This window comes from Stomoxys calcitrans, chromosome 2 (genome assembly GCF_963082655.1).
Source record: "Stomoxys calcitrans chromosome 2, idStoCalc2.1, whole genome shotgun sequence".
NCBI classification, from domain to species: domain Eukaryota; kingdom Metazoa; phylum Arthropoda; class Insecta; order Diptera; family Muscidae; genus Stomoxys; species Stomoxys calcitrans.
In genome coordinates, this window is record NC_081553.1 from 85,545,167 (window position 1) to 85,571,122 (window position 25,956).

The window sequence follows — 25,956 nt, forward strand, 5'->3', positions numbered from 1 at the left end:
ATCTTCAAAAATGTTCATATAAATATTTTCCATATTTTTCAATTACGCTAAAGATGTAGCATATTTATAAATAAATATTTTTAACTACAGTTTGTTTTTAATTAATGTTCTCATCTTTTGCAACATTTTGTTTTTTAAATTTTTTAGGATTTTTTTGTTGTTACTTTTTAATAAGATTATTACAAATATTACTATAATATTTTGCTAAAAAAAATCTTAATTTATTTAAACATTAATGTGGACAATGATGTTTTAAGCGTTAGTAACTAATTTTTAGTCATTTTTTTTTTCATAAAAGTTGTTTATTGTTTTTATTTTATTATAAATGTTTGCCTTTTATCGAGTAGGGAAAGGAGTTGTTATGTAATGCATGTTGTTCGGCGTCTAGATAGGATAAAAAGGGAGCGTGGTGTGGTTGTGTGTATATTTCGTGTAGCAAAGATTTTGTTTTTTTTTATTTTATTTTATTTTATTTTATTTTTTTTTCTTATATGATTTTCTTTAGGATAACATACACAACGAACTTAAACTTGTGTGTGTGTGTCTGCGTGTTTGTAAAGATTTTTTAAACGGATTATTTATCGCTTTTAGATGTTCTTGTTAAGTTTAAGGAGTTACTGTTTCGTTTTTTTTTTTTGGTATTTTTGTCTTTTTTTTGTATAGGATATATTTTAAACTGGATATAATGAACATCACAACCCCACAATTTACTTTTGCTTTTTTATTTTTGAAATGAACAAAAAGAATATATCAACTAAAACATAAACAGGAGGAAATCAAAATAAAATTACGCAAGCAGTCCCTTATTTATATTTAATTCATTTAAAAATAAAACCTTTCTATTATTGGCGAATATTCGTTAAATGTGTAAGAAATAATTGTGAAAAAATTTGCTCTGATTAATGTGATACACTATATATATTTTTTTTTTATAAAATATATTTCAATTTGAATTCAATAAAAAAACTTTTATAATATACAAATTCCGAATTACAAATAAATGTCTAGTAATATTTAATTTTTTTTTTTAATAATTTCATATTCACCATCTAGCTTGTTAAAAAATGAGATAATAATGAAAAAAAGTAAAAAAAATCAATTGAAGCCATAAAATATGAATTTTCCTGATCAAAATATTATCCCAAAGAACGAGACTCATGGCTGATGAGAGAAGTGCTCTACAAATAACTGATCTTCTGAGTGGAAAAATCCACAGGTTGTTTCAACACTGTAGGATCAAATCGATGGGCTTCATTTGAATCGCAGAGAAACACAAAAATGAAGTGGACAATGATTAAAGATCTATTAAACCTACTCGAATTTACATCGTCTAGGTTCTTTGAGAAAAACCTACAAAAATGCTCAACAAGCTGAATGGAGCTAAAAAGAAAACCATAATCGTTCGATTTATAAAGGTGGTCTCACGCGAACAGCTGATAACAGCCGGCCAAGTTTGACGGTATTTAGTTGTCAGATTTTTGTTAGCGTTCTCTTTGTTGTCATCTTCTTTCTCGCATATTCTTTGCTCATGTACGCACACAAATTTCTTTGAGTGTGTTAGTAAAACGACGATCAGCTTGATGGCAAATGGCGGATTGTACCATATGATTTGTGGTTGTTGTACAAATGAGACCAACATTAATTGTTTCGCCATGAAGTGCCCTAAGAAAACAACCCTAAATACCGCTCCTTACAGCACAACAGCTGTGAAAGTTAATTTATTAATAAAGGCAGCCATGCAATCAACAACGTACCCACAGTAATTCATGGCGGGGACACATGTGCGACGGAAAACACTGTCCTCATGCTTAGAACCCGACAAGCCAAGATGTATTCAATTACAGGTAGTGGCAGTTACCCAACAACAAAATATTGAGTGTACTGTCTGTCAAAATCAATGACTAGTGCAACTCTGATTTTGAGTATGTTACTAGTTCGCGCCATTTTTCGTTGTTTGTGTGTGTATGGTTCTTAACTATAATACACACACAACCAAAACTTTTTGACAGATAGTGCACTTCGCGAGAAAAAATTTAACTCAGCTGTTAACGGTACACTACATGACATAATTACCAGGTAGTGTACCGTAAACAGCTGAGTACAATTTTTTCTGGTGAAGTGCACTATCTCTTGACTAGCTTTTATTGGTACAATGCTTTAGGCAATCAATTGAATGCTGAACATTGTAGAAGTCATTGTATTATATTTCACTCCATTCAGATAAGAATTGCGCCTATTCTTATCAAGAAGGAAAATCGGGAGATCGGTTTATATAGGAGCTGTTTCAAGCTATAGATCATTTCAGACCATATTGGACACGTATGTTGAAGGTCATGGGAGAAGCCGTTGTACAAAATTTCAGCCAAATCGAATGAGAATTGCGCCCTCTAGAGGCTCAGAAGTCAAGACTCAAGATCGGTTTATATGGCAGCTATATCAAAACATGAACCGATTTGGCCCATTTACAATCCCAACCGACCTACACGAATAAAAAGTATTTGTGCAAAATTTCAAGCTTCTAGCTTTACTAAACTAATTTTTTATTTTTTTCTATATGGCAGCGTTAACCCAAAGTTGATGGGGCTAATAGCACGTTAACATTGAAATTTTTATGATCTGGATTTACCTAAATCCAAAAACAAATACTGATCGTTTAAACCTCCATCAGCTGTTTTTCCTTTATAAAATCAGCTGACGGGCACCTAAAATCCGGATTAAATGAGCAGTGTAAACGGGGTTTTACATTGCGTTTTTGGGGATTTAAGTGACACACACAAGCGTACATGTGTATACATGAATGTGCATATCACACACATCCAAACGCAATTCTTGAAAACAGTTGCATATTTTGGTACTTTTATCGATTATTCAGACATGAAACCAGGGTTATTTGGGATTTAAAAATAAATCCAGCAAAAGTTGGATTTATTTTGGTATGGTAAAATCTAAAACCACAGGATTTAGCACTTAAATCTCGAAAAGGCCATAAATCGGGATTAAGTGGCCAATAAAAACGTACTTTAAATGCAAATCCAAAATTCTTTATATTTCTTGTAATTGAATTCAAAATTAAATAATTGTTTTTTTTTATATGATTTTCATAAAAAAAGTTACTAGAGTAAAAGTAAAAAAAAAAAATTTAAGGGACAATGCATTTCAGTCTAAAAGAAAAACAAAGCAAAATGTAATAAACTTTTAACTTTATAATATTGAAAAATTATTTAAATTCCAGAAAATTTGCTAAGAGTAAGAAATCCTCCTGTCCTACATTTGATTTTTTTAACTGGCTCTTATAAAGATTTAATAAAAAATTAAAGATTTTAAGAAAACTAATAATTTCTTATGGTTTTTTTTTTTGTTGAAATACTCTGATTTTGTTCAAAATTATTTTTTTTTCTTGTTTAAATAATTTGATCATTTATAAGCAATTAACTAAAAGAGCGTAAAGAGTTTCATTAATAATCATCGTAGACAGAATTACGTTTATGAATTTTGGATTTGAAACCATTGTACATCAGCGAAATGGGGATGTTCAATCGATGCTTCCTTGGTTTAACCATTAGTTATAAGCTAGTTGTCAAAGCCTGCTATTTTTGGCTTATTTTATGGGAGTATCAAAGCAAATTACTCTTTAGCTCATCTATAGTCCTAATAGTTCTTCGCTAAAGATATACACTCACAATAACAGTAAAAACTACTGAGCTACACAAGTCATTTCAGCCAACAAGTAAGACATTTGTGGGGCTTTGCGATGGCAAGCCAAGCCTTTGCAATGTGAGAAGAAACAAGTAAAATCTTATATACCCTCCACCATGGATAGCATTTGTCGAGTTCTTTGCGCGGTATATCTTTATACGCAAACAAAGAATAATGAATAAGAACTGATATGCTATTGGAGCTATATCAAGTTGTAGTCCGATTCGGACCATAAATGAATTGAATGCTAAACGTTGTAGAAGTCATTGTGTATTATTTCAGTCCATTCGGATAAGAATTGCACCTTGTAGGGGCTCAAGAAGCAAAATCGGAAGATCGGTTTATATGAGAGCTGTATCAAGCTATAGATCGATTCAGACCATATTAAACATGTATGTTGAGGGTCATGGGAGAAGCCGATGTTCAAAATTTCAGCCAAATTGGATAATAACTGCGCCCTCTAGAGGTTCAAGAAGTCAAGATCCCAGATGGGTTTATATGGCAGCTATATCAGCTTATGTATTGATTTGCGCCATACTTAGCGCAGTTGTTGAAAGTCATAGCAAAACACCTCATGCAAATTTTCAGCCAAATCGGATAAGAATTGCGCCGTGTAGAGGCTCAAGAAGTCAAGATCCAAGATCGGTTTATATGGCAGCTATACCAGGTTATTTCCGATTTAAACCCTACTTAGCACAGTGGTTGGAAGTGACACCAAAACACTACGTGCAAAATTACAACCAAATCGGATACGGATACGGATTGCGCCCTCTAAAAGCTGAAGAAGTCAAGACTCAAGATCGGTTTATATGGCAGCTATATCAGGTTATGAACCGATTTTAACCATACTTAGCGTAATTGTTGGAAGTGATACCAAAACACGACGTGCAAAATTTCTGACGAGAATTGCGCCCTCCAGCGGCTCAAGAAGTCAAGACCCAAGATCGGTTTATATGGGAGCTATATCAAAACATGGACTGATTTGGCTCATTTACAATCCCAACCGACCAACACTAATAAAAAGTATTTGTGCAAAATTTCAAGCGTCTAGCTTTACTCCTTCGGAAGTTGGCATGCTTTCGACATACAGACGGATGGACATGGCTAGATCGACATAAAATGTCATGACGATTAAGAATATATATACTTTATGGGTTCATAGACGCATATTTCGAGGTGTTACAAACAGAGTGACGAAATTAGTATACCACCCATCCTATGGTGGAGGGTATAAAAAAAGTAGCAGAGAAATTTCATAAATTGGCGCCCGCAAAGAAAGTCCACATAGTTTTCACTGCAATTGAGTGAACCCCTTAAACCTTTCAAAATGATCATCACAATCACTTCGTCAACAAAGTTATTGCTTTTGCTCTCACAAATCAGCTGTACTACAGCAACAAACTGGAGACGCTACACCAAAGATTAGAGGAATTCCTATAATATTTCCGCTACACTTTAGCGGCATATGGCCAACAAGAACAGACTGATTTTTTATCTTCTATATGCTTTTTCTGATTTTGAGTCCATTCATGGACTGGTTGACCTATTGCGTTTTTTCTCACATAAAGTACAGAAAACTTTTTCAATCCGTTGTATAATTTGTTATGGAATTCTTCATATGTATGTTAGTTTATCATTTGACCTCTGGCAACATTTAAATATGTATGTATATGTGATTATAGGTATGTAACTAGTTAACATAATTTTTTTTTTGATTTTTTTCATTTTTCATTATCTTATTACATTTATAGGTTTCCATTATGAAAACAACAACAAAAACAAAATTCATTTATACACATACAATAATGGAAAAAATAAATAAATACATTAAACAAAAATTCTAACACATCGAAGAAAAAAAAAAACAAAACAATATCTATCTATATATATATATTTTTTACAGAAAAAAAAAACAAGAAAACTCATTTAAATAAATTTCGCAACTTGCATTATTCTCCACAATGTGTGTTATATAGGGCTCAATCTCTACTGCATTTCAAGCCATTTGTATATAAACAAGTCATTCTTTCCTTTTGTTATAGACACTAACTAGTCCCTATTGATTTAGTTTAATTTTTTTTTTAATTTTCTTTACTAAACTAAAGCCTTTTATTCTCTAAAATTAATTTTAAAGTTTAGTTATTTATTCCACACATCACAGCCATGTATAAGAGAAGAAATGAGGGGCGGGTAGGGTAGGGGAGGGGAGGTTGAGGAAAATGTATGTAGTAAAAGACAATGAGGGGGAGGGAGGGCGGGTGCTTATAAAGTTTTTGTAATGAGGCAAAAAGTCTCTTCCCTTTGCGCCAACACAAAAGATGCGCCAACACAAAAGAGGCTTATCAATTGATGGACTTTTTATATAAATTGTTTTTTATAGTTTCATTCAGTTGCTGTTGTATGGAACACTTTTCAGGATTTGCATTGTTAACCTCGACGACACCAGCGCCAATGCCTACGCCGCCGCTGCTGCCACCTACATTATTAGTGATATAAAGTGATGCCGCAGACACCCCACAAAGACCATTAACATTAGCAGTCATATTGTCTTTTAACCGATTATTATTATGCTTTTCATTGATATTGTCCTGACCCTCTGCAACATTAAAGACTTCATCATCTTCTTCGTCCACATCCTCCTCATCATCATCGTCGTCGTCATCATCATCAATAATTTCAGTCTCTAAAGAGTTTGATGTTTCGCAATTATTAATACTGCCATTGTCTATTAGTATTCTGTTATTATCGATTAATGTTGGTGCTACAGTGTTTACAGCTGCCGCTGCTGCTGCTGTTACCGTTGGTGGTGTTATGATTGGTGTTGTTGTTGTTATTGGTAAGTTTAAAGTTTTCAATTTATTATTTTGTTGATTTTGTCTTAGATTGGCTAAAAATTTCTCTTTGAATGTATTTGCTGAATATTTGTGTTCTATAAAAGTCGGAGATATGGCAGGTGGCTGATGATGATGTTGTTGTTGCTGTTGCTGTAAATTTGTTGGCAATTGGGGCCCATTGTTGGCCGCCGAACTACCAAAAGATGGCAATAGGGATTTAGTTGGCATTATAGGAGCCGTGGCTGCATAAAAACAATTGCCATTATTACTAAGACCCGCATTGAGACATCCACCACTGCCGCCACCCGCACCCGCACCCGCACCCGCACCCGCACCCGCACCAACACCACCGGCATTTAATGACGAGGGAACGTTGCAACGTTGCTGTTGTTGCGTGGCAGTGGGCAACAATTGTCCACTAAAAGAAAATTGGGTGGAGGACGACTCTGTAATAACGAAACAGAAAAGAAAAGAAAGAAAACTATAAAAGCCAACTAAAATTAAATAAAACTAAATTTAAAAAAAAAATAAAATTTACAAAAAATATAAATTTATATTAAAAGTGTATCGTGTGTGTGTGTTTGTGTATATGGATTAAGGCGACGAGTGGAGCAGGGTGGATGATCTCGGTTAAGATAAAAAATATTTATATTAAAAAGAAAAACAGAAAACCATTCTTTTTGTTCGCTAAAGCTGAGTATTGTGTTCAGCTTTTCAACGTCGGCTGGAAATAGGTGGAAAAGTAGTACTCTGCAAGATATATTCATTTACAGGTAGCAACAACATAATGTTGAGTGCGCTATCTGTCAAAATCAGTGATTAGTGCAACTCTGATTTTGTGTATGTTACTAGTTCGCGCCATTTTTCGTTGTTTGTGTGTATTATGGTTCTTAACTATAATAGACACATACAACCAAAACTCGTTGACAGATAGTGTACTTAGCGAGACAAATTTGTATTCAGCTGTTTACGGTACACTACTTGGTAATTATGTCATGGTATTCGTTTATAGTGAGGAAAATGGGAAAAAACTATTATAGTGGCAATACTTGAAACTATTGCCGGCATCATTTTTGCTTGTTTTATTGATTTCAATGGTTCGTTTTTCTTTATTTATTTGAGAAAAAATATATAGAATAGAGAAAACAATAAGTGCAGATAAAGAGACATGTTTTCGTATGGAAATAAAAATATTTGCTTGCTGTCAAATTCCGGAACAATTAAAAATTTCAGCGGCTATTCCGAAAGCAGAATACAATACCAACCCTAAAACTGAGTATTCTGTTCAGCTTTTCAAGCGGAATGCTGTCAAACTCCATATAAAAACAACGTCGGCGAAACGTTGGCTGAAAATAGGCGGAAAAGTTGTACTCTGTTTATAGTGAGGAAAATGGCAAAAGACTACTATAGTGGCAACACTTGAAACTATTGCCGGCATCATTTGTGTATGTTTTATTGGCTTCAATGGATCGTTTTTCCATATTTATTTGCGAAAAAAACGAAATTAAATAGAGAAAACGAAAAGTGCAGATAAAAAATGTATTTGGTATGGAAACAAAAACATTTAACTGCTGTCAAATTCCGCTTGCGTAACAATTAAAAATTTCCGCGACTATTCCAACAGCAGATTAGAATACCAACCCTAAGATAAAAAATATTTTTTTTCCATTAAAATATATTGATATATTCCATAAAATATATAGAAAACCTCCGATCATTGAGCTCGTCTCGAAAGAGAAGCCAACGAAAATTGTCAATTTTAATAATCTTCGCCCTAACAGGCAAAAAACTTCAAAATTAAGAAAATTCGAGCCTGCCACATGAAACAACAGCGAGAGCCGTTGCCATTGTCTGGCATTCAAGCCATCAATACAACTTCCAACCGATGCACAGAATCATGTGCATGTGAATTAGTGTAATTGTTGCTGACAAAAAAATCTGTCATTGCACGAAAACACATGCATTGGGAAAAGTACAGCTAATAGACAGGGTTGTCGAGCGTGGTTAATGTGGTATTTGTATCATAGAAGCGTTTTCGCTATAAATACGATACAAATGCAGCATACCAACGTACGGCCCTTTAGAAACCCCAAAGTCGACTTTCGACTAATCGATTAGTCGACTTTTTGTGTAAAAAAGTTCAAACGTCTAAGTCGACTTTCAAAGAAAAAAAACTGCAGAGATACAAGTTAGCTTTTTTAGTGTTGTTGTAGCAGTTTGTTGTGTTCTATCAATCGTCTACTTGACCATAATAACCCCCGAGTAGGACGTATTTGCTCACCAAGACAATTTGTGTCTTCAAGACAGTGAAGCTCGATACTCATAGTTTTTAGGGCCCATACCCCAAACAGGACATATTTGCCGGTTTTTTCAATAAGGGGTTTAGTGCATGATATTTGAGATTAGAAAACGAATTTGATATCCAATTTTAAGGTCAATGGCAATATGGCGTTCAAATATATGAGAATAGAGCACGTTGCTGATAAATGTTCAGTGATTGGGGGACCACCGCACTTCCTAAAACACCCCTAAATCGGGCATATTTACCAACCAAGTTAATGGGGGCTTAAATGAAACGAATTGGGGCTAGAGCAAGAATTGATATCCACATTTGGGACCAATTTTCTGGGGGTCTATATGGGGCTTAAATAAAGGTATTTGGGAATAGAAAACGAATTTGATATCCAAGTGTAGGACCATGGATTTAAGGCATCAACCCCAAAGGGTGAAAATTTTGCGACCATGCCAATATGTGGCTCAAATGAAAGGTATGTGAGATTAGAAAACGAATTTGATAACCAATTTTGGGGCCATGTGTTTGGGGGACGCCTCGTCCTGTAAACTTTCCTCAAACCCAATGGCAATATGGGGTTTAAATAATTGTTATTTGAGAGAAGAGCACGATGCTGATATTTTTTCAGGGCCAAGTGTCTGGGGGACCACCTCACCCCGAAAACACTCCTAAATCAGACATCATGAGAATATCGGTCTGAAATAAAGTATTTTAAGAATGGATTACACCTTACATCCAAACTTAAATTCGTAGACCATAAAGATAATATGAGATTCAGATAAAGGCATTTATTTTGTTATGCTATTAGTCAAGCGATAACTAAAAGCCCTTTAATTGTCGAAAATAAATATTCCAAGGACAATTTTGTTCCATATAAAGTAAAAGAAGGCGCAGCGGAGCGGGCGCGGTCCAGCTAGTATTTGAATAAAAAAAATCTAAAAATTTCAAAAACTGAACATTTGAAAAAAATTAATATTTCAAAAAAATTATGGTAAAAACCAAAAATGGCTAAAGCAATTGTCAACACCGAGTGAGTAGTTATGTATGTATAAATGTTCTTATGTGATGTAATGATTAACAAATAATAAGAAGTATGCATATACATATTAAAAACTTTGTGGAGAGCAATGCAAGTTATTTTGTTTTTGTTGTTGCTGCTTTTAATATAGATAAGTTATAATAAACGAAAGAAACAAAAGGAAGTTTGAAAGTTAAAAAAAAAAACAAAAAGTGTACCTAATCATTTCACTAAAATCTATACTAAAATTATAATATTTTACATTTAAAGAAAACAAAATTCTGTTTCTTTCTCTAAACAAATTGTATATGTATTATATAAAATGTTTTTTTCTTCTAAATTATTCTAAAACAAAACTAAGTTTTCTTTATTAAATTTTGAAAATAGTAATACTTTTAAAGTGTTTTATTTTTTCAAAACAAAAACAATAGTCCATTAGAATAAGGAAAACTACTATAAATTAATGTGTATGTATATTTTTCCAATGACTTTTATATATAAAAATTATATTTTTAAAATAAAAAGAGATCAATAGTTGGTTCTATTTCTAGGTTGGTTGGTGTGTTGTTTGCACATACATACATACATAGGTCTGGAGAAGTAACCACACATCTATGAATAAGATGTATGTGGCATTTTGAAATATACCCTCATGTGTATGTATTGTATATAGGCAGAATGTAATGAAAATTATATTGCATATAACTTAACTAAACGGAATATGTATTGCACTAATTCAAATGAGACACAACTAAACAAATCTACTAAACTAACAGTCTAATTTCCATTATTATTATTATTATTATTATTTCTAATATTATATAATGTTATTTAATAGATAAAGAACATTTGCGGGGGGATATAGCTTGTGAGTATAGAGTGTTTAGATTTCTTTCTTAGCTTTTTTGTATTTTTTTGTTTGTTATATTATTCCATAGATTAAGAGATTAAGCTTGTTATATATTAGTATACTAAAGCTTTTAAATGCAATATTCTTTTAATTATATCTTTTTTTTAAATTAACGAATGAATTAACAGACACTTGCTGAACAAAGAACTTAAGCAAATAGAATTTATACTTCTAAATTAATTGTTGTAAAACTAAAATGAATAAAGATATCACATTTTCAAACTTTCCAAGATCAATTTATGTATTAAAATTTAGTAAATGGTAATCAGAGAACTGCATGAGACCCAAAATTTGGCACTCAATAGCCACTTGGGCCAAAGCTATTGTCTGTATTGCATGCCACATAAAAACAAAGTTAGCTAAAAACACACACACACACACAAATAGAATAAAGTGAGAGAAATAATAACGTTTTTGTAATCGTTCAGTGAATGTGATTGTCAATTAAGTCAACGGACATCGTGTTTTGTTTGCAAATGAACACCACCCAGATGAGTGTCATACGAAGCCACAGCAAGCATACCACCACCCAGATGAGTGCCATACGAAGCCACAGCAAGCATAGGAATGAGACATCAAGTTTTGTTGAGCGGCATAGATATTCTCCGATATTTTTTTGCACTTGCTTTTTTTATTTTTGAATCAGAATTGCTTTTATCAGTGACGTACGTGCTGCCTATCGCCGTCTGTTCAAAAGTGACAGACTTACCTCCACTTTTTACTTTACCCTAGCCATTACAAAGCACACAAATAAATTTGCATAACTTTAAACGGTAGCTGTGTATGTGTGTGTGTGTGTCTTCTATTCAGTTACGGTCAATGTGAGCGCTCGTGAGTATTGCTCAAAATGTAAAATACGGCCAGCAATCATTTTATGCTCATCATCAAATTCACTCACAATAGCTCAACGAATATAAAGGAGTATTTTATGTTTTGGTCGTTGAGAGTCGTAAGCGTCAACAACGCCATGAAAGCCGGTTGTACATACCGGATAGACCCGATGAAGTCCTTCATCGGCAAGGGCTGCCGACTCAGTTTACAACACACTACTACATCAACAACGATTGCTAGTATAAGGTGTGGGATTGCCATTCGCTGCACGTCTACACCGTGTGCACTTATTTTTAAAGTGGCTTGCTGCTGTTCTCTGGTTTGTATGAGAGTTTACGTTCGTATAAGAGGTTATGCTAGAATAACTTTAAACTACTTTATAACAGTTTATACAAGCCCGGCACGGGATAGCCGTGAACAGCACACAGGCTGGGACATTGAGATCCGATCTGTGTGGTGTTAATTGCTGTCACGAGAAGCTTAGTTTCGAGCTACCTAGCGCATCCGCAGGTGGCGGATAGTGGAATGCTCCATACGCGGACATTCAGCGGTATCGAGCGGAGGGTCTCAGTGAGAGGCTGGGCGGCACCGGCTCTTGAACAAATCCGAGTGCATATGATGCTTGATATGACAAGGCGAGTTATTGGCGCCTTAAAATAACCGGAACGAGCTTGCTTACATACAGGAGCTTGACGAGGATCGCCACCTCCACAAGATAATGTGACTACAACAACAACAAGTTAATACAAGCATAGAAGTTTATACTAGTATAACAGTTTAAACTACCATAAATGTCATAACTAGCGCAAATGATTAAACCAGTTTAAACTTGTATAAAATTTTATACTATAATGAATAACAGCTTTTAATTTATACTGGTATAAACGCAATCCCATGGTGGCCGGTTGTATGTACTGGATTGAGCGGACCCTCCCCTTACTCTAATTTTCAAAAACGCCAGATGTCGGAGATGGGTGGTGCGATTTAAGCGAAATTTTGTGTTCTCCCTCATAGTAGCCTAAAAACAAACATTTGGTATCCAAATTTCGGATGGGGAACATAGGGGGGGGGGCGTTTGTTGGCTTTTGCAATAAAGGATTTAAACGAATGGTATTTGAGATAAGAAAACGAATTTGATATCCAATTTGAGGCCAATGGCAATATGGGGTTCAAATATATGACAATAGTGCACGTTGCTGATATATTTTCAGGGTTTAGTGATTGGGGGACCACCCCACTTCCCAAAACACCCCTAAATCGGGCATATTTACCTTCCAAGTCAATGTGGGGCTGAAATGAAAGGTATACGAGGGGGCAGAGCAAGTCTTGATATCCACTTTCGGGACCAATTTTCTGGGGGTCTTTCCCAAAATACCCCACAAACAGCTATTTTTTACTGACCATCGCAATGGACCATGGATTTAAGGTATCAACCCCAAAAGGTGAAAATTTTACGACCATGCTAATACGTGGCACAAATGAAAGGTATGTGAGATTAGAAAACGAATTTGATAACCAATTTTGGGGCCATGTGTTTGGGGGACGCCTCATCCTGTAAACTCCCCTCAAAACCAATGGCAATATGGGGTTTAAATAAATGGTATTTGAGAGAAGAGCACGATGCTGATATTTTTCAGGGCCAAGTGTCTGGGGGACCACCTCACCCCCGAAAACACCCCTAAATCAGACATCATGAGAATATCGGGATGAAATAAAGTATTTTAAGAATGGAGTACACCTAACATTCAAATCAATAAAGATCATATGGGATTCATATAATTATATTGTTAAACTGTTTGTCAAGCGATATCCTTTTTTCGTGGCATGGTATTTTACTAAAAGCTCTTTCATTGTCAAAAATATATATTCCAAGGAAAATTTTGTTCCATATAAGTAAAAGAAGGCGCAGCGGAGCTGGTCCGGGCCAGCTAGTTGACTATAAAGGTCCTATTTTATGTTCGGAAAGGTCGATAATATGCAATAAGACACAATTCGCACATTTACTTCTTAAACAGCCACATTCTTTGTCTTTTTTTTTTGGTAAATTATTTTAATTCGAATTAATGGGTTTGAATTGTGTCATGGTTTGAAATGAAATGGGTTTTATATGCATGTGACATGTTATGCATACATACAAGGGGATATTGATCTTGGTCTAAGTTCGTATATTGATATTCATTTAAAAACAAAAATATGTTTGGGAAATGTTCCAAAGTTTTAAGCAAAATAAACAAAATTCGAAAACTTAAGGCTCTTCGAAACTGGAAAGCTAAAATAACTCAAATTCATATTTTTCTTCTTTTTCTCGTTCGTTTTTTTTTTTAAAGTACTCTAAAAACAAATTTACAAAAACAATAATAATAATAAATTAATTAAACTAAAATTAACATAAAAAAAAAAACATTTAAATATTATATATAAGATAAGAAAATATCAGAGTGTGAGAAATCTCATAGCGAGAAAAAAAAAGAACAGAAGAGAAAGAGATACTAATTAACCGGAAAAAGTACTCCTTTCAAGTTGTTATCACAATAAATGAGAATGCACAAGAAAGTGTGTAGTAGTATGTGTAGTAGTAGTAAATATGCGGGTAGGGTATTTGAAATTCTTTTTCAGAATGTTTTTCGTTTTTTTGTTTTTTTTTAACAAATCTATTTAAATTTACGTCGCATTAAAAGTTTCTTTAGTATAGGCTACGTTTCCTCGCTTAAAGAGCCAACACCTGCGTCAGCAACGGCAACAGTCAAAGCAACAACATCCGACGAGACCATGGCTTGGGAGGAGCATAAGCTATTAGAGCCTCCGCCGCCGCCATTACTGCCTAGGCCACCCCCACCGCCTGCAAGGCCACTACTTTGCGAATTACTATTGGGCGAATTGGCCATGGAGGGTGGCGGCGAGGCCGCAGTTATGTGTTGTGTAACCGTTTGCTGATGTTGTTGCTGCTGCTGCTGATGTTGTTGTTGTTGTTGCTTATTTGAAGTTATTTGAGTTAAATGTATGCTACCAACAATTTGTTGTTGTTGCTGCTGGTGATTGGTAAAAGCAGCAGTCAAACTAGACTGTTGCGTGGTTTTTGTTGGCGATGTAGCCGGCGTCAAAATGCCTAAATTTACCAAATTTGGTAGAGTTATCTTAGTGGGAGTTGTCGTAGATGCATTCTGTTGCTGCTGCTGCTGTTGTTGCTTTCCCATAACATATTGTTGGTGATGCTCCACTAAAGTGGCACTGTTGCCGCCATTGTTATTTGCAGCATTTGCATTATTGGCCGCCGCTGCAGCAACATTTGTGGCTAATTTTAAAATTTTACTTGCTGCTGCATTGGCGGCCAAGAGATTGGTGGCAGCCGAGGTTTTTGTCACCGTTAAATTGTTACCATTGTTATTATTATTATTGTTGTTGTTGTGTGTGCCATTTGAGGCTTTTAAAGATACCAAATTAATGGTGTTACGAATTAAATTATTGCTGTTACCTGTGGATGATGCAGAAACATTATTAACAACTCCTGCAGCGGCTGCAACATTTGCTGAGGTGGCCACAGTTGTTGCTAGTATAGAGGATGCGGAGGATGGTGTTGCAGCACCAGCACCGGCAGCTACAACTTGTTGATGATTATTGGCAGTTGTAGTGTATTGTTGTTGCTGCAAGTTTAAGGTGCCACCGCCAACGCTGCCGCCGCTAACCCCATTGCCACCACCATTGATAGCTTGAGCCAAACAATTGACCGTCGTTGTTTGACCTTGGGAACCATGACTGCTGTTATTCGAGAAGTGTTGCAAAAGATTTTGACTGCAATTGCCATTGCCTGTGCCCGTACTAGCATTGCCATTAAGGCCACCACTGCCATGACAGCTACTAGCTCCGCTGGACATGTTGCTAATACTTGAGGGACTCAATGAGCCCAGTGATTGAGATGGTGAGGTGCTGCGCTGCATTAGCACACCGCCTCCACCTCCTAATGCACCACCACCACCACTACCATTGCCGGTCGAAAGCACATTACCCAGAGTCTGTGTTACCAAAACATTTTCCGGTGATGAATTATGTGCTACCAACGCATGACTTTTTAAGCCTTGCGCAGTTTTGTAACTTTTGCCACAATGGCATTTGTAGCCTTTTCGCACTCTAGAAAGAAATCAAAAAACAAATTATGGATTAATAAAAAATATAGAAACCAAAAATTATTAAAGTAAAAGCGTATAAGAATCTTATACATCCAACATGGATCGCATGGCACAAGTTCTTTGAATGACTTTTTCAAATATATATGGGAGCTATAGCAAGTTAGGCACCCACATTGACCCTACTTTTCATAGAAATCATAGTCAAAACGGGAACCTGCAAAATTTCAGCTGAATAGGTTAGTAATTGCTCCCTCTTGAGACTAAAGATGTAAATTCGGGCGATAGGTTTATATGGGAGCTACATTAGGTTATGAGCCAATTTAGATCGTACTGTGCGTGGACCTGGAAATTCAAAACAAAACTCTACGTTGAAAATTTCAGGATAGTAATTGCGCCCTCTTAAGGTTGAAAAAGACTGGTTATGAGCCAATTTAGATCATACTTTGCGTGAACCTGGAAAGTCCAAACAAAACTCTACGATCAAAAGTTCAGGCAAATCGGACAAAAATTGCGGCTTGTAAGGGCTCAAGAAGTCAAATCGGGAGATCCGTTTATGTGGGAGCTATATCGGGTTATAGATCAATTTAGACCGTACTTGGCACAGTTGTTGGAAGTCTCAACAGAACACTACGTGCAAAATTTCAGCCTAATCGAACGAAAATTGCGGCTTCCAGGTGCTGAAGAAGTCAAATCGGGAGATCGATTTATATGGAAGCTATATCAGGTTATAGACCGTTTTGGATCATACTTTGCACAATTGTTATAAGTCATAAAAGAACACCATATGCAAAATTTCAGCCGAATCGGGCAAAAATTGCGTCCTGTAAGGGCTCAAGAAGTGAAATCGGAAAATCCGTTTATATGGCAGCTATAGCGGGTTATAGAACAATTTATACCGTACTTGGCACAGTTGTTATAAGTCATAAAAGAACACCTTATGCAAAATTTTAGCCAAATCGGGAGATTTATATGGGGGCTACATCGGGGTATAGAACAATTTAAACCGTTCTTGGCACAGTTGTTGGAAGTCATAACAGAACACCATATGTAAAATTTCAGCCAAATCGGACAAAAATTGCGTTTTCCAGGGGCTCAAAAAGTCAAATCGGGAGATCGGTTTATATGGACTGTATTTGGCACAGTTGTTTGATTTGGACTGTATTAGGCACAGTTGTTTGTTGGAAGTCATAACAGAACAACACGTACAAAATTTCAGCAAAATCGGATAAAAATTGCGGCTCAAGAAGTCAAATCGGGAGATCGGTTTATATTGGAGCTATATCAGGTTATAGACAATTGTTGAAGTCGTAAAAGAACACTAGATAAAAAATTTCAGCCAAATCGGACAAAAATTGCTGCTTCCGGAGGCTTAAGAAATCAAATCGAGAGATCGGTTTATATCTAAATTTGAACCGATTTGGCCCATTTGCAATCCCCAACGACCTACATAAATATCAAGTATCTGTGCAAAATTTCAAGCGGCTAGCTCTACGCGTTCGACCAATATCGTTATTTCGACAGACGGACGGACAAGGCTAGATCGACTAAGGACGTCGAGACGACCAAGAATATATATACTTTATGGGGTCTTAGACGAATATTTCGAGGTGTTACAAACAGAATGAAAAGTCAGATCGAGTTATTTGGCAGCTATATCAGCTTATGAAGCGAATTGAACTATGCCTTACCCGATTGGTGGAAGTCTTAGCAAAACATTTTGCGTTATTATCAATTGGCTGATAATTGCGCCTTCTAGAGGCTCAAAAAGTCAAAACTGAATATCGGTTTATATGGCAGCTACATCATCTTATCATCCCCATCTTAGCCCCAGAGTTCCTGGGTCTTAACATTCAAGAGAATCAAGCAGACGAAAGATAGAACACAACAAACTGCTACAACAACAACAACATGGACCCAGGATTCACGGAATAAGGTCAAGCCAAGCGTTCAGCCGACATACATTTTTTTCATTTTTGGCAGTACTTGGCATTGAGGATGTCAACTTGTTCTCTATTTACCTTCATTTTTTGTTTACTTTTTCTTATATATTATGACATTTTCAATCGGCAGATTTGACTTCCTTAATGACGTTCATGGGGCCTATCCACTTTATGTTTTCACATGCGATCTAACCTTCTATAGAGCGCCCAACAAGCTGATTAGTGGCTTAGGTGTATGTCCACAGTGGCATGGGGCGGATTAATATCCGCATCCTCTTTTCAACCTAAACTAACCTAATATTCTTTTAGTGAATCCTAAAGAATATTAGGTTATTCTTGGCACGGTAGCCGGAAGTCATAGAAACACACAACGTGCAAAAATTTCAGCTAAATCATATAAGAATTGCATTCACTATTCACTGGAGGTTGAAGAAGTCAAATCGGGAGGTCTGTTTATATGGGAGCTATATAAAACATGAACCGATTTGGCCCATTTACAATCCCAACCGACCTACATTAATAGGAAGTATTTGTGCAAAATTTTAAGCGTCGATCTTTATTCCTTCGAAAGTTAGCGTGCTTTTGACAGACAGACGGACGGACTGACTGACTTGACTAAATCGACATAGAATGGCAAGACAATCAACTATAGATTAAGTTTGGGTCTCAGATCAATATTTCGATGCGTAACAAATGGAATGAAGAAATTAGTGGAAGGTATACAAAAAATATCAAAACTTTTTAGAATACAAAATTTTCAAAATTAAAGAAAAACAAAATAAAATGAGTTAAAAAACTAACTACTACGACTTAATTTCCCATGAACATTCCACTTAAGAACAGGGGATACTTCTCTTATATCAATGGGCGCAGTCCGATTAAAGTTTAAACCCAATAATAAGGGGCCTCGTTTTTTATGATGAGTCGGAACGGCGTGCCGCATATCAACACCACTTGGTAGAAGTTTTAACATGGCAGAATATCTCACAAATGTAGCCAGCATTGGTAGCCACCGCTGAAAAATTTTTTGATTTGATTTTTGGGGTTTTGAATCTAGGCGTCATAGGCGGACATGCTAACCTCTGGCCTATAAAAATAATCCTACCACCAATAATATCTACAAATGCAAGTCCTAACCTTTTACAGGTAGAACAAGTGAAAATGAGTGATTGTTGTTGTCTCCCCATATTTGCATGTTGGGGTAACGATCGTCTTCGAGCTCCATTATGTGAGACTATCCACTCGATACCATTGATTATCCGCGACTACAGTTGCAGCTAATCCTATGGACGTGCCCTGTGGCTCTCCACACACCAATCAGATCGGAGCTAAAAGATTCTTCCAAGCTGTGGGGTACTCATAGTTATGTCATTTTTTGTACTTTAGCTTTGATCGATTCATGATATACGAATGAACTGCCAGATAGCAATGCCAGAGATCCGTCAATTCAAAACTGTACTCGACCTCAAGAGTCGTCTCAGATATCCGTTCAGAAACCTCTTCCAATCCGTCCAGGTTATCTATCGTTGTCTCAATTAAACAGCGATGGTATGACCAGCTTCTATCTTCTATCCACTCTCTCATGGCCTAATTTGGGTCAAACACCTAGAGACGTTTCCAGTACCCTAGTGGGCGTGATTCTTCCAGCCACACCTAACCAAGAAAACGTGTTCTCTGGACTTGTTATAATAATCTTACGTTGCACTTCTTCTCCCTGGCCGTCCGAAGTTAGTATTGGCATAAGTTAGAATTGGTTTAATTACACTTTCATAGAGACATTGGAACATCCTCGGAGGCCCTATTTCTAGCCGACGGTTCGCCTACATAGTTCCCAACATCTATACACTCCTGGATGTGACATTTCCAGTTCCGTTTCCTTTGCAAAATCACTCCCAAGTATTTGATTTTGTTCTGTTGAGTAAACGTGGTGACTCGAATTGGGCCACCTTCGTCTGCCTCGTAAACAGGCAGCTATCATTCTTCTATGGTTTAATGTTCAGACCTCTTCAGAGCCGGTGCCGACCGACCTCTCACTGACTCTCCGCTCGATACCGCTGGTGGATGCTACGTATGGAGCATTCCACTATCCTTGGACGCACCTGGTACCTCGCAGCTAAGCTTCTCCTGATAGCAATGAACACCACACAGATCGGACCTCAATGTTTCGGCCTGTTTGGTGCTCACAGCTATCCCGTGCATGGATGTTTATAGTAGTCATCAATAGGAGTGGCGATAAATTGCCCCTTGTGGCGTGTCCTTATTCTTATGTCAGGGAGGCTGACCACAGTTACCATAAGCTAGTTGACCTTCTTGGAATTCAATCTTTATTTCACTTCTGCATATTGGCCAACATCTATAATTCTTCTCCGCTCGCCCTTCAATATGTTACTTCCAGTTCAGTTTACTGCCTAGTCTCATTTCCAGGTATTTAATCCTACCCGATACCAACATCGTCTTGCCTTGAAAGCATAGTTAGTTGACTGTTACCCACAGGAACGGTGACCAAATACCCTCTGCGGCATGCGCTGCAATATGCTGTATATTTTCTCAATGCTGCCTTAACCATTGAAGGACCTTTTTTTCTTAAAGGTATTGGAGAAGTTAAAAGGACAGAAACCAGGCTGTTTTAAAGATCAATTGATGAAGCGCACCGCAACTAATTTACGACACCCGTTTAACTACCAGAATCTAAGAGGGAAGGAGGTTGAGATTGATTCACAATATGCGGCACGGGGCCATTCCTGACTACTTAATCATCTAATGTTGGATATCATCCCCTTCCAACCTAACTTAACCCATCCCACTATTTTTTTGTGAAATATTCAGTCAAAAAGAGTCGGATTCGCCGGATACTGGTGTAAGGATTGCATAGGTGTGTCGGTCCTCATATAGCTGCCATATAGACCGAACTCTCGATTTACGGTTTTCGACCCATAAAAGGCGCATTTATTGTCGATTTCGCTGAAATTTGAGACAGTGAGTTAAGTTAGGTCCTTGACATCTTTCTGCAATATGGCACAGATCGGTTTAGATTTAGATATAGCTGCCATATAGAACGAACTCTCGATTTAAGGTTTTCAACCCATAAAAGGCGCGATGTCGCCGAAATTTGGGATAGTGAGTTAAGTTAGGCCCCTCGACATCTTTCGGAAATATGGCCTTGATCGGTACAGATTTGGATACTGCTGCCATATAGGCAGATCTCTCGATTTAAAGTTTTGGGCCTCTTAAAGGCGCATTTATTGTCCGATTACGCCGAAATTTGGGACAGTGAGTTGTGTTAGGATCTTCGATATCCCTCTTTAATTTGGCCCATATAGACCAATCTCTCGATTTAAAGTCTTGGGGCCATAAAAGGCACTTATATAATCCGATTTCGCTGAAATTTGGCACAGTGACCTTTGTAAGGCTTTTCGACATCCGTGTCGTATATGGTTTAGATCGGTCTATATTTGGATGTGGCTACCAAAAAGACCAATATTTTGTCCTACAAAATTGAGCAATGACTTGTACTTATTAGACCACTAAATGTCCGTGTCAAATTTTGTCCAAATCGGATCATATTTCGATATAGCTGCTACGGGGCATAAATTATGAATTTTTCACCGGATTATGACGAAAGGTGGTTTACATATACCCGAGGTGGTGAGTATCCAAAGTTCGGCCCGGCCGAAATTAACGCCTTTTTACTTGTTTTTAATTCGAATAAAGCCTAGCCAAAATTAAATTAAAACTTCAGACTTGAGGGTGGATGGATTAATATCCTGTTGAAATCTAAATGCGATTTTGAGTATACATATAAAAAAAAAACTCAAAAACCAATTAAAAATTCATATTAGAAAGGTTAATTAACTACTACTTACTTTCCATCTTTTTTATGACCATTCTTCGAATGATATTTGATTCCATTCACGTTTTTGTAACGCTTCTTGCATCCCGGAACAGGACATGCAAATGGTTTCTCATTGCCTGGTGTGCCATTGCTGCCAGAACCGGAATGCCTTTACGTCGACCGACCGCAAAGAGGAGGTGACATGGAAACAATTACAAATATATATATATAGAAGATTTGTTTTAAAAAAGACAATCAATGAATGAAGTTCAACATTAAATAGACGGCGTCGAGCCAATCCCACCTGCTGCCGTAGCGCATAATGAACTCGGAACTAAACTCTTCGGTTGTCCAGGAATCATTGCTATCCTCCGACTCGGAAACAACCATTTCATCTTCATCCATTTCGCTACCTGTTAATAAACAAAATAAACAACAATTAGACAGTAGTTTTGGCAGAATTGTCTACTTCTTCTTGGGTAAGGACTTACCAGTAGGGGTGTTACTACGATTCGATGAGGACATGCTATAACTGTGATGTTTAATCGCCAGCTTGCGCTTAAGTTCAGCGCCTGCAGCATTGGCCGACAGAAAGGGACTTTCTTTGCGTGCATCATCCGATATAAAACGTAACACATAGCTCAAGGGCAAACAAGCAGGCTGGGCCTGTTCCTTTTGTTCTACCACTTTGGGATCATAATCTGCGTTGGTAAAATCGACAAAAGAAACAAAGGAAAGCAAAAATTAAAAAAGAAAAAATACAAGCAATACTATATACAAGAAAAAATGATATATGACTATGAGTATTGTTACAATACACACACAATTCCCCATTGTTCCAACTGTCCGAATAGTCCACCCATCATCAAAATCTCTATGGCTACAATTTCATATGGCCAAAATACGCCCTAATCTTCTGTTACAATTGGCACTAATGATGATGTGGTATTAACTAAATTACAGGTATGATTTTTATGGACACAGTCGTACATGGTACTTAAGGTTTTACGCTTCCTTCCCTTAAATGAACACACCTCAAACATACATATAGGCTACAAAGAATTGTTTTTACATAATTTTTTTGCATGTTGATAACCGTATAAAAAAGATTAGGATTTTATTTAAGAAGTTTTTAGCATTTAAAATTACATTTTTATTAGATTTTCATACAAAACAAATAAAGAAATTATAAAACTAGGGAGGAGCAGACTATATGATACCCTACGATCATAGGCCACCTTGGCCTTACAGCGGAAAAAAACAGGAGGTATCTTTATATATTGGGTTGCACAAAAAGTAATTGTCGGTAATATATTTAGTAGTAATATAGTCGGCGTTGACAAATTTTTTCAACGGCTTGTGACTCTGTAATTGCATTCTTTCTTCTGTCAGTTATCAGCTGTTACTTTTAGCCTGCCATAGAAAAAAAGTGCGCGAAATTTTGTTTACATTTGTTTGTTTGGCGTCAATTTTAATACGGAGCCCACAAAGGAGCATTTTCGTCATATTTTACTTTATTATTTCCGTTTAAAGTTACGAGATGTGTATGGTGATAAAGCCTTAAAAGGAAGATGGTGTCAAAATTGGTTTCGCAAATTCCGTTCTGGAGATTTTTCACTTAAAAATGAGCCACGTTCAGGTCGGCCAAATGAAGTTGATGATGACCAAATCAAAGCATTAATCGAATTGGATCGTCATGTAACTGAGCGTGAGATAGGAGAGAAGTTAAATATACCAAAATCAACCGTTCATTATCACATAAAAAGTCTTGGACTGGTAAAAAAGCTTGATATTTGGGTACCACATGTATTGAAAGAAATTCATTTAACAAACCGAATCAACGCACCTTAAACGCAATGAATTCGATCCGTTTTTAAAACGAATCATAACTGGAGATGAAAAATGGATTGTTTACCACAACGTTAGTCGAAAACGATCATGGTCCAAGCATGGTGAACCAGCTCAAACCACTTCAAAGGCTGATATCCACCAAAAGAAGGTTAAGCTGTCTGTTTGGTGGGATTGGAAGGGTGTGGTATATTTTGAGCTGCTTCCAAGGAACCAAACGATTAATTCGGATGTTTACTGTCAACAATTGGACACATTGAATACAGCCATCAAGGAGAAGCGACCAGAATTGGTCAATCGTAAAGGTGTCATATTCCACCAGGACAACGCTAGACCGCACACATCTTTGGTCACTCGCCAAAAACTGAGTGAGCTTGGCTGGGAACTTTTGATGCATCCATCATATAGCCCTGACCTTGCACCATCAGACTACCATTTATTTCGATCTTTGCAGAACTCCTTAAATGGTAAAACTTTCGGCAATGATGAGGCTATAAAATCGCACTTGGTTCAGTTTTTCGCAGATAAAGGCCAGAAGTTCTATGTGCGTGGAATACTAAATTTGCCAGGAAGATGGCAAAAGGTTATCGAACAAAATGGCAATTATATATTTGATTAAAGTTCATTCTAAGTTTTATTAAAAATGCATTTACTTTCTTTTAAAAAGTCCGCAATTACTTTTTGGGCAACCCAATAGAAGCTACTTTTGGTTTTGCTGGCAGTCAGCAATCAGAATCGCTTAGATATTTTAGTCTATAGTCTATATACCACAGGAATTTGAGAAGGAAGATCCCTTCTAATAAACACCGTTGAACCAGCCAGATATCTTTAAAAAATCGTAAAATCCAAAACCCTTGCTTGTCAGCGCGGGACACAGCAGATTTTCTCTTCCTTGACGGTCCTTGTTCTGGAGAAATCGTTAAGCTATATGAGGTTATGTTGAAAAGAGGGTGCGAATTCCGCTCTACACGTAAATCTAAGCTAGCAATCAGCTTGTTGTGCCAATGTCAGGAATTCGGTGCTATTCCGTCCTAATCCCTTCAGTATAAACCTAATTTTCTCACGATGCGGCTCCTCATTTACAAGTGTAATTAAAAACAAATAAAAGCGTACTAAGTTCGGCCGGGACGAATCTTATATACCCTCCACCATGGATCGCATTTGTCGAGTTCTTTTCCCGAAATCTCCTTTTAGGCAAACAAAGGAAAATAATTGAGTTAATATTGGAGCTATATCAAAATATTGTAAAATTTGTGCCCTTTAGGGGCTCAAGAAGTAAAATAGAGAGATCGGTTTATTTGGGAGCTGTATCACGCTATAGACCGATTCTGACCATATTTGACAAGTATGTTGAAGGTCATGAGAGAAGCCATTGTCTACAATTTCAGCCAAATCGCATAAAAATTACGCCCTCTGGAGGCTCAAGAAGTCAAGATCCCAGATCGGTTTATATGGCATCTATATCAGGTTATGAACCGATTTGAACCATATTTGATACAGTTGTTAGAAGTCATAACAAAACACCTCATGCACCATTTCAGCCAAATCGGATTAAGCGATTCTTACGTAGAAAATTGTATCCGTGACTACTGTGCAAGCTGCAGGTGTTGGTCAGCTTTGGCTCCTAGATCGCTGCAACCAAAATGTTCTTTGGACTCATACAATCCACTATCTCGTCGCTCTTGCAATTCCCGTGGTGACGTAAGGCCAGAGCAAGATCGCAACCATTCCATGCACCGGTTATACCTCACCGACAGCGTCCGATGATGGAGGCGGTTCTGGCCAACCGAACAGAACCAGGATCCGTGGTTCCTTTCAATCCTTCCTTTCCTTTTCTTTCAAGGAGGCACTCCGGGATGTGCCTCTCCTATAGACATAAAAGGACGAACACGTACACTGAGGCGGCAGTTCTTGCCGATCAATCCGGTGCGTACAACCACCTGCCATGGGATTGCTGTGGACTTAACGGCATGAACGGGGCAGCGTTCATATATTTTCATTGGGTCTTCATAAAATATAATCTTGATCTTTTCGCCTTTCATACCCCGAATTAAATCTGGAGACAATGTTTTTTAGTCTCCGACATCACACGAATACACAGACAAATTCATATTTCGCTATAGATGTGATGTTTCTCTTAATCCCTCACATTTTCTGTTAGGCGAAAAAGTCCGTCTTGTACCTTTACAATACATCCGCAGTGCGTATACTACTGCAACTCCTCTGAATAGAGGTCAGACATTCCACTTGCAAATTCACAAATCATGGTTCTTAATTCCATAGTCTATTAGACAGTCTTTGCAAAATTATGATTTAAATATTTCCTATTTCCCATGTTTACACCATGTAATTTGATTATCGTTGAAAAAATTAAAACCCGCAAAGAATTTAAACCCCCTAATCTACACATTAAATGTCAATATGGACACTCTTCCTATTTTAAACGGTGTGTATGCATGGTGCTGTATCTTTGCAATAAATCAAATAATGTTCGAGCTACTAAATGTGTTAAAATAATTTATTATGAATTTGATTCTTTCGCTTAAGCTTAATTTACTGAAAATTGACACGACCGACCAGTTGAATTGTTGACTACACTGAAAAAAAAAAACTTTTTTTGGTAGATTTTT

General features: G+C 36.8%; 1 protein-coding gene across 1 annotated transcript in view; it reads right to left on the bottom strand.

Annotated features, from left to right (window-relative positions):
- Window positions 1–495: 495 nt before the first annotated feature.
- Window positions 496–25,956, bottom strand: part of LOC106082177 (putative uncharacterized protein DDB_G0277255) — a 75,856-nt gene continuing 50,395 nt past the window's right edge. Inside the window, exons 2-6 of the mRNA XM_059362611.1 lie at window positions 21,970–22,179; window positions 21,783–21,891; window positions 21,510–21,647; window positions 15,055–15,707; window positions 496–6,976 (exon numbers count right to left, since the gene is read on the bottom strand). Coding sequence (XP_059218594.1) covers window positions 6,039–6,976; window positions 15,055–15,707; window positions 21,510–21,647; window positions 21,783–21,891; window positions 21,970–22,179 — 2,048 coding nt within the window. The 3' untranslated portion in view covers window positions 496–6,038. The remainder of the gene's footprint in view (window positions 6,977–15,054; window positions 15,708–21,509; window positions 21,648–21,782; window positions 21,892–21,969; window positions 22,180–25,956) is intronic.